The sequence below is a fragment of the Notolepis coatsorum genome (genome assembly GCF_963971535.1).
Source record: "Notolepis coatsorum genome assembly, chromosome: 1".
Classification (NCBI taxonomy): Eukaryota; Metazoa; Chordata; class Actinopteri; order Aulopiformes; family Paralepididae; genus Notolepis; species Notolepis coatsorum.
The window spans coordinates 170,359,755-170,377,295 of NC_140165.1; the positions used below are offsets into that span (position 1 = coordinate 170,359,755).

Genomic DNA, 17,541 nt, shown 5'->3' on the forward strand with positions numbered 1-17,541 from the left:
CTACAGTACAGTATAGTATCTGTAGTCTATCACTGGTCCTGACACCTACAGTACAGTATAGTATCTGTAGTCCATCACTGGTCCTGACACCTACAGTACAGTATAGTATCTGTAGTCCATCACTGGTCCTGACACCTACAGTACAGTATAGTATCTGTAGTCTATCACTGGTCCTGACACCTACAGTACAGTATAGTATCTGTAGTCCATCACTGGTCCTGACACCTACAGTACAGTATAGTATCTGTAGTCCATCACTGGTCCTGACACCTACAGTACAGTATAGTATCTGTAGTCCATCACTGGTCCTGACACCTACAGTACAGTATAGTATCTGTAGTCCATCACTGGTCCTGACACCTACAGTACAGTATAGTATCTGTAATCCATCACTGGTCCTGACACCTACAGTACAGTATAGTATCTGTAGTCCATCACTGGTCCTGACACCTACAGCATGTAGTCTGAATAGTGCTGCCCACTCCTGACAGCGGAGCTCTGGTTAACCAGGACACACATGAAGCTCACAGCCCCAGCCAAGAGGAAACGGGAGAAGACCATACAACCGCGTATAAAAGGCCAAGTATACTGTAATTCATTGGTTTTTAAAGTGTAGGTTGGGACCCAAAGACAGGGAGCAGGAAAATCCAAATAGCCTCCCCCTGATTATTATAGAGTAATCAGTGAGCAGATTCCTCCAGATGAAGCTACATTTGAATGCAGCTACTGGCTAGTGTTATGATGCCATAGATTCTCCCCAAGTCCCTGCCAAATGAATACATGCTGTAGGCTTAAAGAATGCACTTAAAATAACCTGCAAACTCAGTTTTTTGGGTGCAACATTTGAGATCCGGGGTCCCTGGGGAAAAGGTTTTGGTATTTATTTTGTCTCCCTTCACCACTGCCTTCGCTCTACTTGAACTGGGAATCCTTGTGTTTGCTTTGGTTCACCGGAGGACGAGTCAAGCCAGGGTGAAACTCCCTGCCAGCAGCGTGAAGCTAGGCGCCCGGATTCCCCCCAACAGTAAAGGAAAGACGGCATAGGAAAGAAAAGTCTTACAAATCTGCTGGAATTGTTGTTCCTCACTGTCTTGGCGTTCCCAAAGGCCTCTAGCAGCGGGTTGGACTGGAGGATGATGTCTTTGATATGCTGGAAGGGGACAGACACAAGAAGACAGAAACGCTACAGTGACTCAGGTCAAAGACAAACCGAAGACAAGTAGGAAAGAAGACACACACACTTCAGCCCCCCCCCCCCCCCCCACTGGCAGGTAAACATGCACTGTATGTGGAACTTTCCACACCCACACCCACCCACCCACACACACCAAAACGTCTGGAGAACATTATCATTCCCATGAGCATCTGAATATCAGAAACACATGAGTTCTAAATCAGCACATGGACAGAGACAGGGGCATTTCTCCCGTCCATTATTGCATACACTGAAGTGGTGTAATCTTTAGCACCTCATAACCCCCCTGTCCATTAAAGAAAAGCATCGAAGCATGGTAGTTAACGTTAATAGCTTTCTGTGGCTCTCTCATTAATGAAACGCAGTAATAAACTGCTCGGTGCTCAGAGACACGCTCACTACCACTGGATCTTTGACAGTCAGGGATTGGTTTCCATCATGCGTGATGTGGTAATGGGTTATTATTCGTTGTTAATAGGTTCAGATCATATTCCAGTAGTGATGAAAATGAAGATCAAACTGAAAACCATCAAGAAAAAGAAAACGACACACAAAAGATGGGATGTGAAGAGTCTGAAAGGAGAAACCATGAAGAGACAATACATTAACGAAGTGAACAAAACATTAGAAAATAGAGAGTTAGCAGATATTGAAGATCCACAAGAACTATGGACAAAACTGAAAGAAAAACTGGGAAGCGTTGCAGACATAATCTGTGGTAAACCAGAAAAAGTTGAGAAACAAGAGTGGATGACGAAAGACATTCTGGATGAGATGAAAAAGAGAGCAGACATGAAGAATGCAGACAGAAAAACTGAATACAACAGAGCAAAACGAAAAGTACAGAAGATGTGTAGAGATGCAAAAGAGAAGTATTACAAAGAAAAATGCAAGGAAATTGAAGATCTAGACAAGAAGCACAACCCTCTCATGTACAACAAGATCCAACAACTAACAAGGAAGAGGAAAAAAACAACCCAAGGTGTCAGAGACAAAGAAGGAAAACTGCTCCTTGACGAGAAGGAAATAATCAATAGATGGGCAGAGTATGTGGAAACACTATACAAAGACCAGAACAGAACATCAGACACAGGAATTAGTCTAGAAGAGATAGAAAAAGTCCAGATCACGAAAAAAGAAGTTGAAGAGGCTGTGAAGTCACTGGCCACGGACAGATCGCCCGGCGAGGATGAGATCCCTGCTGAACTGATTAAGAACTCTGGTGACCGATGCATCGAGCTCCTTGTGAAACTGGTAAACAACATCTATAACTCAGGAAATATTCCAAATGATTTCCTAAAATCAATGTTCATTCCGATCCCAAAGACCGGAAGAGCCACAGAATGCAACAATTACAGGACTATCAGTTTGATATCTCATGCATCAAAAGTACTCCTGAAAATCATCAAGAACAGAATAGAACCCATAATTGAACATCAGCTCTCGGATAGCCAAATGGGTTTTCGCAAAGGAAAAGGAACAAGAGATGCAATCTGCCAACTCAGAATCATTGGCGAAAAATCGATAGACCAACAGAAGAAGCTGTATATTTGCTTCATCGATTTCACGAAGGCCTTCGACAGAGTTGAACATACAACATTGATGAGAACAATGGAAGAATTCAAAATACCAGTTTCTGACCGAAGAATAATTGCCAACTTATACTGGAGGCAGAAGGCTAATGTTAGAATAGGAAAGGAGAAATCAAGAGACTTCCCGTGGAGAAGGGTGTAAGACAAGGATGCATCTTGTCCCCTGTACTCTTTAACACTTTGGGTGCCGGGAAACGCTTTACAGCGTCTTTCCCGGCCATGCTCAAGGTGCCGAGGACGCTGTACAGCGTCTTTGATCTGTTTACATCTTTTTTCGATTTTCCCCGTCTGAACTTCACCGCCGAGCTTTTGGAAGAAAATTTTAACCGGAAACTGCATTTCCTCTCAAATTTCACTAGGTGGCAGTGTCCCCCTATTTTCTAACACTATCACAATAGGGGGAATATTGTACCCCACAATGAATCTGGCATTTGATTGGCCAGCATACCTGGCCAATGTAACCACAGGTATAAAACGTTAGCGCGATCCCAGAATCTACGAGGTTTTGGAGGAGAGAGAGAGAGAGAGATAGATAGAGCGATAGAGAGAGAGAGAGAGAGATTGAGAGAGAGATTTGAATTGAGATCAGCCTATAGTCTATATTTATAGTGTTATACAGTATAGTGGTAGTATCAGACTAATTGTAAGGTTTCAGCTGTGCTTTAGAAAGTACTTAGTCGTGCTAAGTAGTAGTACTATTCGAGGGATTAGTGTGTAGTCTAGGTAGTATATTTCAGTAGTAGTAATAGTAGTTTGATCAGTTAGTAGTTTCATTTAGATCAGTATGAAGAGACGTAGTGTAGGAAAGCGAGGGGACAATCCGGCGGCGGGTCGCTTTGTTCAGACGAAGCTGGCGTTTGGACCCGCGGTTGTTCAAGCAGCAGCAGCACCAACAGCACCAACGTCTTTGGTAGCTCCGATCGGAGAGAGCCGTGAGACCGTTGCTGGGCCCAGTAACGCGTCTCTCCCCGGGACCGGGAGCGGCTCTACCCGACGCAGTTCGAGGAAGAGGAAGGCTGCCGCTGTGGTCATAGCTTCTTCATGCGAGTCAGGGGACAGCGATTCGACCGCCCACGAATCTGATGGGAGCGCCGATTGGGAACCACCAGGTAATTACACGGTCTTATATATATATATATATATATGTGTGTGTGTGAAACGTGTATTTGATGATTTACATACTGTGACTATGTAACGTTAGTTCGACAAACCAACGGCGATATGCATGTGATTGTGTGTGTGTGTGAAACGTGTATTTGATGATTTACATACTGTGACTGTCTATGTAACGTTAGTTCGACAAACCAACGCCGGCGATATGCATGTGATTGTGTGTGTGTGAAACGTGTATTTGATGATTTACCTACCGCTTATTCTGTGACTATGTAACGTTAGTTTGCCAAACCTAACGCTGATATGCATTTATTATATTCTAGCTCCGGAATCATCTGACGATGATCTCGGCTTGGGTCGGAGGTATGAGTCTGATTCATCGCACGATTCAGACGTGGGAGTCGGACACGGTGGTGGTCGACGGGGCAACGGTACGTCATGTTTACTAATGCAATGTGAATATTGTTTTGTGCATGTTCAAATCGATAGTTGAATGATATAGGATATAGTAGGGATGTAGAGTACAGGCCACGCGACCATGTGCTACAGTTAGGTTGTCTTGTGTGCGTGTGTGTGTGTGTGTGTGTGCATGTGCACGCCCTTTGAAGTGGCTCTTTGAAGTGTGTAGCTATCATGTAAGTGATAATAGTTGCATGCTGGGCATGATACGACGTGGTGGTGGTGGTCGACGTGGTAATTGGTATGTTGCAATGTGAATATTGTTTTGTGCATGTTCAAATCAATAGTTGAATGATATAGGATATAGTAGGCATGCAGTACAGGCCACGCTACCATGTGCTACAGTTAGGTTGTCTTGTGTGCGTGTGTGTGTGTGTGTGTGCATGTGCACGCCCTTTGAAGTGGCTCTTTGAAGTGTGTAGCTATCATGTAAGTGATAATAGTTGCATGCTGGGCATGATACGACGTGGTGGTGGTGGTCGACGTGGTAATTGGTATGTTGCAATGTGAATATTGTTTTGTGCATGTTCAAATCGATAGTTGAATGATATAGGATATAGTAGGCATGCAGTACAGGCCACGCTACCATGTGCTACAGTTAGGTTGTCTTGTGTGCGTGTGTGTGTGTGTGTGTGCATGTGCACGCCCTTTGAAGTGGCTCTTTGAAGTGTGTAGCTATCATGTAAGTGATAATAGTTGCATGCTGGGCATGATACGACGTGGTGGTGGTGGTCGACGTGGTAATTGGTATGTTGCAATGTGAATATTGTTTTGTGCATGTTCAAATCGATAGTTGAATGATATAGGATATAGTAGGCATGTACAGGCCACTACATTTAGTTACATGGATGTGTGTGTGTGTGTGTGTGTAGATGCCTCACCCCATGCCATTTGATGTGTGTGTGTATGTGTGTGTGTGTGTGTGCAGTGTGTGTACACACACACACACACAAGATCAAAAGACATGCATCCTCTCCAACACCTTTGAACTTCGCAGTACATGGTGAGGCCTCTATATGCAAATTCCATTGATTACAGCACACACATACACAATGGCATGGACACATGGCGAGGCCTATATTTAAATGCATGGTTGTGTAGCATATGTAAAATTCCATTGATTACAACACACACACATGTACATGCTTTGATGGCCGCTGATTTATTTTGTGTTCACACAGCAGAACACTCCGAAACCGAATCCGGGGCCAATACACCAACATGCTTGGGTATGTACTAACTACATTTATGTATGTGTAAATGTATTACTATTGTGTTTTGTGAGACTTACTTACTGAATGAATTTAATCCAATTCAGATTCTGGCGCAGACCCTGCAGATAGTGACGCTGAGACTGGCAACGACATAGGATCACATTCTACTCCTGCAGGTAATTGTACATGGTGGTGACTGGCTGCTGCTAGAGCCTGGGCCTGGTGGTAGCTGGCTGCTGCTAGAGCCTGGGCCTGGTGGTGACTGGCTGCTGCTAGAGCCTGGGCCTGGTGGTGACTGGCTGCTGCAGGGCCTGGGCCTGGTGGTGACTGGCTGCTGCAGGGCCTGGGCCTGGTGGTGACTGGCTGCTGCAGGGCCTGGTCTGGTGGTGATGGTGGTAAATACAATGACAATGCGTTGCCCTAGTGTAATGTATTACATCATGTGATTCTAGAACTGGATGCTAGTCTGGACATGCCGGAACCTGTTGCAGGGCGGAAACGCACATCTAAGAGCGGTAAGTTGGCCTCACTCTGCACACCACTTCCAGCTCTGACCTCTGACCCCCACACCACGTCCAGCTCTGACATCTGAACCCCACACACACTCACTCATTCACTCACACAGTTTGTAACTACGTGGCATATGAATGTCTACAGTAGGGGTGTTATAGTATATTTGTATAATTGACAGGTCGTGGAGGAGCGAAGAGCAGGGCTGCGATCCGTCAGGAAGAGGAGAATGCCTGGTCTCGTGAGGGCTGGGTGCCTCAAAGGATCCCCTTCACAGCCCAACCGGGGTTGCTCCAGGACGCCAAGGCACTCAGATCTTACCGGCCTGCGAAATGGATGGATCTGTTCCTGACAGATGCTTTTCTGAACTCTATTGTTGCCCAGTCCAACCTCTACGCTGAGCAGTCCATTGCCCGGCTGGACCCCACGCTAACCAGTAGCAGGGCACTGCTTTGGAAGCCCCTCACATTGAAGGAGCTGAAGAAGTTCCTCGGACTCCATTTCCTTAGCAGTGTCCTGCGGAAGCCTCGCGTGGACCAGATGTGGACCACTGACGACATGATGTACACACCGTACTACTCTGATACCATGCCACGCAACAGGTTCCAATTGATCTGGCGATTCCTCCACTTTGCGGACAATACTTCCCTGGAGGTTAGAGACAAATTGTGCAAAGTACGCCCTGTAGTCGACCATGTAAACACGAGGTGCAAGGAGCTGTACCAGCCTGAACGCGAGCTCGCCATTGACGAGGGGGTGATGGCATGGCGAGGCCGCCTGACCTTCCGGGTCTACAACCCCAACAAGCCCACCCGCTATGGCATCAAGTCCTACTTCCTGTGCGAATCACGCACAGGATATTGCTTTTCATTTAAGCCATATTGTCGGGAAGGCTCGCTCCTGGGGGACACGGTCGTCGGTCTGCTTGGACGTCTGTCTGGGGCCGGCTATACGCTCTACATGGACAACTTCTACAACTCGGTACGTATGTCAGCCAGGCTCCGACAGTTGAGGACCGACGTCTGTGGTACCCTCAGGAAGCACCGGGGCGAGCCAGCCATCATCAAGAACATTACCAAACGTGACATCGGTGTGGGGGAGCGCATTGCGGTCAACAACAAGGAGGTCCTGATCGTGGCATGGCGCGATAAGAGAATCGTGAAGACCATCAGCAGCTTCCACGAGGACACTATGGAAAAGGCGATGGTGTGGAAGAAGCAGAAGAAGGGCAAAGCGCTGAGGGTGGAGATGCTCAAGCCAACATCAATCCTGGAGTACAATAAATTCATGAACGGCGTCGATCAGCTGGATCAAAATATATCGTACTATCCGGTTACACGTAAGACTGGAAAGTGGACCAAAAAGTTTGTGATGTATCTGATCCAAATATGTATCTTCAACGCGTTTGTCTTGTACAAAAAAAAGCACCCACAAGGGCATTACTCCAACCTCTTCCGGTTCACCAGGGCTGTGGCGCGGACCTACACAGACGGTAAGGAGAAGAAGATTCCTGGGGTGACAGCGGAGATGGAGGCGGAGGCGGAGGCAGGGGAGGAGGCAGGGGAGGAGGCAGGGGGTGGGGATGAGGAGGAGGCAGGGGCTGAGCAGGTGGGGCGTGTCGACCCTAGGGCCCCACTGGGGGACCCGCAGAGCAGATTAGTGGGTGGCTTTGTGAAGCATGTAATGGTTGCATACAAAGCCACCCCGAAGAGAAAGCTACCGTGTAGGAAATGTCGTGTCTGCAGTAGGCGTGGCATCAGGAGTGAGACCAGATATTTTTGCACATCGTGCAAAGTCCCCCTGCATCGTGACAAATGCTTCGCTCTGTACCACACAAAGAGGGATTTCTCTAAATAGTTTCTTTATTAGTTGTCATACAGAAGTACAGACTACTTCTAAATAATCCGGCACACAGAAGTACAGATTACTTCTAAATAATCCATCATTGTGTGATACAGACAGAACCATGTGTACCGGTACATAGTATAGCTAGCTGAGTGTAGTATAGTATAGTGTAGTATAGTATAGTATAGTATATTGTAGTATAGTATAGTATAGTATAGTGTATGGGTAGTTGCACTGTTTTCTGTACAAGACAAATGCGTTGAACACATGTATTTGGGCCACGGTTGTCGATATTGCATAGGCATGTTTGGACCACTTGCAGATGAGACGTTATGTTAGCGATCTAGCTGTATCGACTCCATTCATAATTTGCATTGTGTGTGTATATAGTTTTTTTTTATTTATCTTTTTCCCCCCTCATTTTTACCGTTTGCACAGAACCAATGGTTGCTGACAGTCACCCAGTTTAAAAAAGTATATACTGTAGGTAACATACCACACTTTTCTAATGCAGTCCATTGGCCTATTATTTATATACTTTGGAAGCATGTATTGGATATTTTTTGGTCCACAGATCATCTGGCGCTTCATCCATTTATCAATGGACAATGCAGTCATCGATGCGAGAGACCAAGTAAGATATGCCCTGTAGTTCATGTGACGTGAATGTTACCAGCAAACTTCTAAATGCACTGAAACAATGGTTGGTTATCCTCCAGTGTTCACTTTTTATAAGGTATTGTCTTTGTAAATTACCATAATCCTATACTGTGAATGTTACCAACAAACTCCTAAATGCACTGACACAATGGTTGGTTATCATCAGCCAGTGTTCACTTTTTATAAGGTATTGTCTTGGTAAATTACCATAATCCTATACTGTGAATGTTACCAACAAACTCCTAAATGCACTGAAACAATGGTTGGTTATCATCACAGTGTTCACTTTTTATAAGGTATTGTCTTGGTAAATTACCATAATCCTATACTGTGAATGTTACCAACAAACTCCTAAATGCACTGAAACAATGGTTGGTTATCATCACAGTGTTCACTTTTTATAAGGTATTGTCTTGGTAAATTACCATAATCCTATACTGTGAATGTTACCAACAAACTCCTAAATGCACTGAAACAATGGTTGGTTATCATCACAGTGTTCACTTTTTATAAGGTATTGTCTTGGTAAATTACCATAATCCTATACTGTGAATGTTACCAACAAACTCCTAAATGCACTGAAACAATGGTTGATTATCCTCCAGTGTTCACTTTTTATAAGGTATTGTCTTGGTAAATTACCATAATCCTATACTGTGAATGTTACCAACAAACTCCTAAATGCACTGAAACAATGGTTGATTATCCTCCAGTGTTCACTTTTTATAAGGTATTGTCTTGGTAAATTACCATAATCCTATACTGTGAATGTTACCAACAAACTCCTAAATGCACTGAAACAATGGTTGGTTATCCTCCAGTGTTCACTTTTTATAAGGTATTGTCTTTGTAAATTACCATAATCCTATACTGTGAATGTTACCAACAAACTCCTAAATGCACTGACACAATGGTTGGTTATCATCAGCCAGTGTTCACTTTTTATAAGGTATTGTCTTGGTAAATTACCATAATCCTATACTGTGAATGTTACCAACAAACTCCTAAATGCACTGAAACAATGGTTGATTATCCTCCAGTGTTCACTTTTTATAAGGTATTGTATTGGTAAATTACCATAATCCTATACTGTGAATGTTACCAACAAACTCCTAAATGCACTGAAACAATGGTTGATTATCCTCCAGTGTTCACTTTTTATAAGGTATTGTCTTGGTAAATTACCATAATCCTATACTGTGAATGTTACCAACAAACTCCTAAATGCACTGAAACAATGGTTGATTATCCTCCAGTGTTCACTTTTTATAAGGTATTGTCTTGGTAAATTACCATAATCCTATACTGTGAATGTTACCAACAAACTCCTAAATGCACTGAAACAATGGTTGGTTATCATCACAGTGTTCACTTTTTATAAGGTATTGTCTTGGTAAATTACCATAATCCTATACTGTGAATGTTACCAACAAACTCCTAAATGCACTGAAACAATGGTTGATTATCCTCCAGTGTTCACTTTTTATAAGGTATTGTATTGGTAAATTACCATAATCCTATACTGTGAATGTTACCAACAAACTCCTAAATGCACTGAAACAATGGTTGATTATCCTCCAGTGTTCACTTTTTATAAGGTATTGTCTTGGTAAATTACCATAATCCTATACTGTGAATGTTACCAGCATATAATGCACAGCAACAATGGTTGGTACTGATGACTTGTCACCCAGTTTATTGAACATATTTTACAATAAAAATGTTCATGGCATCAAAGTTTCAAGTTTTTTGCATTGTAAAGTATTCTGTATTTTATAATAATGTTGTCTGGACCTACACCAGTAGTTATAAAACTTACTTGTTCATTAGCGCCAGGCATATCAATCAAATGACCAACAAAGTAATCAATCAATCAAACAAATCAATCTATGAATCAAACTATCAACAAAACAATCAAACATTCTATCAAGCAAATGACCAACAAAGTAATCAATCAAACAAATCAATCTATGAATCAAACTATCAACAAAACAATCAAACATTCTATCAATCAAATGACCAACAAAGTAATCAATCAATCAAACCAATCAATCTATGAATCAAACTATCAACAAAACAATAAAACATTCTATCAAGCAAATTACCAACAAAACAATCAAACATTCTATCAATCAAATGACCAACAAAGTAATCAATCAATCAAACAAATCAATCTATGAATCAAACTATCAACAAAACAATCAAACATTCTATCAATCAAATGACCAACAAAGTAATCAATCAATCAAACCAATCAATCTATGAATCAAACTATCAACAAAACAATCAAACATTCTATCAATCAAATGACCAACAAAGTAATCAATCAATCAAACCAATCAATCTATGAATCAAACTATCAACAAAACAATCAAACATTCTATCAAGCAAACTATCAACAAAACAATCAAACATTCTATCAATCAAATGACCAACAAAGTAATCAATCAATCAAACAAATCAATCTATGAATCAAACTATCAACAAAACAATCAAACATTCTATCAATCAAATGACCAACAAAGTAATCAATCAATCAAACCAATCAATCTATGAATCAAACTATCAACAAAACAATCAAACATTCTATCAAGCAAATTACCAACAAAGTAATCAATCAATCAAACAAATCAATCTATGAATCAAACTATCAACAAAACAATCAAACATTCTATCAAGCAAACTATCAACAAAACAATCAAACATTCTATCAATCAAATGACCAACAAAGTAATCAATCAATCAAACAAATCAATCTATGAATCAAACTATCAACAAAACAATCAAACATTCTATCAATCAAATGACCAACAAAGTAATCAATCAATCAAACAAATCAATCTATGAATCAAACTATCAACAAAACAATCAAACATTCTATCAATCAAATGACCAACAAAGTAATCAATCAATCAAACAAATCAATCTATGAATCAAACTATCAACAAAACAATAAAACATTCTATCAATCAAACCAATAAAACAATCTGTCAAACAATCAATCAATCAAACCATCCATCCATCCATCCCAGTCTAAATTGCTTTATAACACGTTCAGTACCTATTATCACCCCGCCGGCACACCTTTCATAAAAGTGCCTGTAACTTCTGTTCTAAATAATTTACCTCCACTTTTATCTTTTGTTGACGTTTTTTAACTTGTAATTGTGAACGAACGAAGACATGCAGAAACAAACGGTTTTTTGCATTGTGTACATCAACTTGTCGTCTTCAAATGAGCCCAACCATTTCCCCATAGTTATAATATAAAATATAGAAATAGCTCCGCTAAGATCATGAGATATGCTAGAATCGTCCAGGAATCCTGGCAACCCACAGTCATTTTCCGGATTTTTGGCCGGCACCCAAAGTGTTAATATGTACAGTGAATCACTGATGAAAAAAGGTCTGAGAGGAGGGAAAGGAGTAAAACTTGGCGAAGAGAACATCACCAATATAAGATACGCGGATGACACTGCTATAGTCTGTAACTGTCAAGAAGATCTACAGGACATGATGAATAAGCTGAATGTCGAATGCAAAAACTATGGAATGTCACTAAACACAAAGAAAACTAAAGTAATGATCATTGAAAAAACACCAGGAACTGTTTGTAAAATACAGGTGGATGGAGAAAAACTTGAACAAGTGAAGGAGTACATGTACCTTGGAAGCTGGATCAGTGAAGGTGGAAGAGCTAACATGGACATTAAGAGAAGAACCGGAATTGCAAAGGGCGCATTCTGGAACCATAAAGAATTATTGAGAAGAAACATAAGTTGGAAAACGAAGACCAGGATTTTGGAAACGTATGTTATGTCAGTCTTTTCATACGGAGCAGAAGCATGGACGCTGAATGAAGAGGCAAAGAGGATGATAGACTCTTTTGAAATGTGGACGCTGAGGAAGATGCTGAAGATAACATGGAAGGATAAGATCAAGAATGAGGAGGTACTGAGAAGAGCGGATATGCAAGGGGGACAGCTGCTGGAGAGGTTGAAAAAGAGAAAGATGGAGTTGTGCGGGCATGTTCTGAGAGGATCCAGCGGGGAGATGTTCAAGAAGGTGGTGATGGGGAAGGTGGATGGAAAGAGAGGAAGTGGAAGACCAAGAAGAGGCTGGGTAGACGATGTCTGTGATTGGAGTGGAGTGAGAGGCGGAGTCACGGAGTTGGAGAGAAGAAGTGGGGACAGAATGGGTTGGAGAGTGATAGGCAACCTTCGGAACGAAGAAGCCACCTAATGATGATGAATAGAGGCCTTGGGCAGAATGTTTGTGTAGGTCTCTTTCTTCCAACATGGCCGCCTGTAACCGCTGGCCACTACTTCTGAAACTGCCTAATTCCTGTGCAGCGGTAGAGTAGATGGAACAATAGAGGAGCAGGATATTACTGTTCTACTGTGATCTAGTAACAAGACACTAACTAATTTTTGTTGATATATTTCTCAGTATATCAACGTATAGCAACTGTCGTTTTGCACATAGCAACCAACGTGGAGGACAAATGGGGATTCTAAACTTTCAATTGGGGAACACAGGCGACTGATATGAACTGGTTAATAATTGAGAGAAGGGAAGATAACGATCAGACAACAAAGACGGGGTGATTAGTGACAGGGAGTCACGCCACTGTCTATATATCATTACTATCCATGCGCACACGCACACACACACACACACAGTACCAGGAGGCATACAATGCTCCCATGTCACATGGTGTACACAGAGGCTGAAAGGGTCCTGTGGATGAAAGACATGGGGACATCAGGACGGAGCTAAATGGGGACAGGAAGGGGAAAGAGAGACAATGGACGTGTTCTAATACAATCGTCACCTTTGTTTGATTAACAATAGATATCCAAAAGGACATTTCTGCAGCACACTTCAGAAGCACATAAACAGTTCAAACTCACACGCCTCATTCACCTACATGAAGAGTTCATACTCACACGCCTGCGTTAATTCACCTATCATTATTAGAAAGGTTCAAATCATATAAGTGACCTCAAGGCCGGTCAGCCTGGGATGGGGCACTGAGAAGAGTGTAAACAGTGATGCAGTTTATTCCATGAGACTTACTACAACTATTCGGACTAATATTAACTTTCAAACCAGGACGCTCCCTTGGGTGGAAAATAGAAAGGCTCTAACTGCACTTAAAAAACAATGACCAACATTCCTGTGCCTTAAAAAAAATGTAGGCATCTTGTGATCCGACTGCGAATCTTTGGAGACTTTGGAAATTCCGAGGCCAGTGCTACTAGGGTGGCCGGGGCCTGGTGGAGAAGGGTGGGTGCTACTAGGGTGGCCGGGGCCTGGTGGAGAAGGGTGGGTGCTACTAGGGTGGCCGGGGCCTGGTGGAGAAGGGTGGGTGCTACTAGGGTGGCCGGGGCCTGGTGGAGAAGGGTGGCTTAGTGCTACTAGGGTGGCCGGGGCCTGGTGGAGAAGGGTGGCTTAGTGCTACTAGGGTGGCCGGGGCCTGGTGGAGAAGGGTGGGTGCTACTAGGGTGGCCGGGGCCTGGTGGAGAAGGGTGGGTGCTACTAGGGTGGCCGGGGCCTGGTGGAGAAGGGTGGGTGCTACTAGGGTGGCCGGGGCCTGGTGGAGAAGGGTGGGTGCTACTAGGGTGGCCGGGGCCTGGTGGAGAAGGGTGGGTGCTACTAGGGTGGCCGGGGCCTGGTGGAGAAGGGTGGCTTTGGGACGGGACATCTGCTGAGCAGGAGGGGAGCCAGATGGCTGCTGGGAGGGGGGGGGGGGGGGGGACAGAGCTGTGCTGATGGACTGATAATTGACCTTGGGTGGAGGAAGAATGGATAGAGGACTAAAGAAGCAGCCACCAGGTTGATCCTCTGTAGGACTTGGTACAGGCCTTCTGCTACATCCACATTATACGTACAGATGAATTTGTACGATGAATGAATGTTTTAATTGATTTCTTATCCTTATCTTTGCCTCGTCTTGTTGTCTTATTGTTGTGATTTTATGTGCCGTGTGATTTAATATGCCTTTTTTTGTGTGTGCTTATTTCTGTATGTACACTCGGCGTGACTGTAAATGAGGGAAACCTCAGTTGCCTTTCGAGTTTGAAATTAAATTAAATTAATATGTGATTTATTTGGGAAAGGTAATCCAAGCAGGGCTGCAAGGTGTACAGAATATGAAGGTATACCGTCATGGATCCATGCAAAGGTATGTATTTTTACTATACCGTCGTCCATGATATACATAATGTAAAAATTTACATATATAGGATATATTTTAAGTTAATCAAAAAAGGTTTCCTTGCAGCAGTATTTAAAAAGTAAAAGAAAATAGAGCGTTTTGAATGGAATAGGACCATGACGATTGTATTACAAGATAAAGACAAGATGCCATTTGCATTGGAAAACGATACCATCACATACCGTTATACCGTCAAAACTAAGGAAAATATTGTGATATGATATTTTGGTCATATATCGCCCAACCCTGAATCCAACATATATCTCAACATCTCTCAAAGTCTCATCATGTTAACTTAAAACCAACACGTTCAGAGTGTTTTTTTTTTTAATCTTTTTCCCCCTCCTTTTTCCTCTGATTTTCTCCCATCCCAATGTTAGTCGTTATGCCAATTCCCAATCCCCTTCCTGGTCGCTGCGCACTTACCCCCCACAGTCAGATCATCTGGGAGAGTGGAGGCTATCACGTGCTTCCTCCGACACACGTCTAGCCAATCAACCGCTTCTTTTCACCTGGCAGCGCGGACTCTCACTGAGAGGGTGTAACGTGTGGAAGGATCACACTACCGCCCTTAGATCCTATCCGCGCTTAGCAGGCGCCCCGACCGAACTGTAGGAGTCGCTGTTTACAACGACCCGGACCCACCCCGCCAGCTTCTCCCACCCTCTAATACTGCCAATTGTATTAGTGTGAACGGCCAGCCAAGCTGGTGACAACCCCGGAGCTGTGAGCTGGATTCGAACAGGCGAATCCAGCGTCTCCGGGGTTGGTGACGAACGCAATCTCCGCTATGCCACCTGACCGCCGTTCAGAGTGTTTCTAACGGAGAGACAGGGCTCCTCCTGACCTGAACTCTGGGTCCTCCTCCGGACACTCTGGAGATGTAACCCATGATGTATTTGGCAGCGACGGTCTTCCCAGCGCCACTCTCACCACTAGGGAAACAGACAAGAGAGAGAGAGAGAGATTTGAGAACCTGTTTGCAACTCAGAGCAGGGGGGGTACATGGCATCCGGTCAGTAAATCACCTGATGAAAGTAGAGGAGATCTAGATGAGAGCCATTTCAGGTGAGCAGAGGGTGGTTCGCTCAACAAGGTAAGTGAGGGCCTTGCCGGGTGCACAGCATGCCAAATGTTTTAGGCTTTGCGATTAAACTTTTCCAACAAAACTATGATGAGATCCTCACTTTATGCACGAGAAACCAAATTCTTTAATTCTCCATGAAGTGTAGAGGCAGAATTCTCCATAAGGTACAAATCAAAGATTCATCATTAGTCTGTCAGTCAAAAGTTATAGCTCTGCAGGGAACTTAATACACGTTTCCCCTTTGATAAAAACGTACCTCTTTCTGTGTAAGAGATTGTGAGCTATGTGTGTTTATCTGTGTGTGTGTGTGTGTATGTGTGTGTGTGTGTGTGTGTGTGTGTGTGTGTGTGCGCGCGCGCGTGCGTGTGTGTGTCCTTCCAGAGTTAGGCGGACCTAGAATCACAAATGCTTTTCAAAGTTAATGACAAACCAGGTGAAACCACATGCTCTGTGGTTCTACAAATCTACAAATCCAAAGCTTAATTTAAACTTGTGTAATTCAGCAGTTCAACAAGTTGAAAGTACTAAACTCCTTGGAGTGATGCTGGATTGCACTCTGTCTTGGTCTCAGCATATTAATTATATTGTTTTAAAAATGGGATGAGCAATTGGTATTTCCAGGAAATGTGCTTCTTTTGTTGCCCGTCCCCTTTTATGTCAGATAGTGCAAAGTTTAGTTTTATGTCATCTTGACTATTGCTCTGCGATGTGGTCATCTGCTGCCAGTGGTGACCTCAGGAAGCTCCAGGTGGTCCAGAACAGGGCAGCACGGTTGGTACTGGGCTGCTCACTAAGGTCTAATGTGAGCCGTATGCATGCCCGCCTCTCTTGGCTTAACGTTGAAAATAGATAGTCTTTTAATATACTTGTACTGTTCAAGTTGGTCATGAGCAGTAAGACTCCTGTTTTTATACATAATCAGATTGTTTTTAGTAATACTGTGCACGAGCATTACACAAGAGGTTCCAGTAGTGGGCAGCTTGAATTGCCAGGTCCTAGAACCAGCGCTCTGGGGAGATCTTTTATTTTTAGAGCATTAACTCTCTGGAATGGCCTGCCTCGGAACCTCTGCTGCATTTACAGTAGATTCACTTTTAAAAAGAATCTTAAATTGTTTTTTAATTGTTTTTAACACTGTAAAGTAATTTTTTGTTTTTATTTTACACTAATGTAATTTTAGCTATATTAATTGTTACAGTAGGTTCATTATGCATTGTGTGTACTGACTTTTAATAATTTTGTTTTTTGCAATAGTGATTGTTTTTGTGTGTTTTTTTGTGTGTGTGGACCCCAGGAAGACTAGCTGGTTGCTATCGCACCAGCTAATGGGGATCCCTAATCAAATCAAATCAAATCAAATCAAATCTGTGTATGAATAGACTCAAGTTTCTGTGTAAACCTACATGTCGTCTGCATCTCTAAATCAGAAGCAAAGCAAGTGTAATCCACCCAGGAGGTGTGTAGTGTTACAGTAGTGTACTGATATGAATCCACCCAGGAGGTGTGTAGTGTTACAGTAGTGTACTGATATGAATCCACCCAGGAGGTGTGTAGCGTTACAGTAGTGTACTGATATGAATCCACCCAGGAGGTGTGTAGCGTTACAGTAGTGTACTGATATGAATCCACCCAGGAGGTGTGTAGTG

At 43.0% G+C, this 17,541-nt stretch overlaps 1 protein-coding gene across 2 annotated transcripts in view; it reads right to left on the reverse strand.

The window, feature by feature from the left end:
• The window catches only part of myo1ea (myosin IEa), a 176,467-nt gene that overhangs the window by 88,929 nt on the left and 69,997 nt on the right, over positions 1-17,541 (reverse strand). For both annotated transcript variants that reach the window (XM_084334683.1, XM_084334682.1), the window contains exons 5-6: positions 15,656-15,743; positions 1,061-1,150 (exon numbers count right to left, since the gene is read on the reverse strand). In XM_084334683.1, coding sequence (XP_084190809.1) covers positions 1,061-1,150; positions 15,656-15,743 — 178 coding nt within the window. The remainder of the gene's footprint in view (positions 1-1,060; positions 1,151-15,655; positions 15,744-17,541) is intronic.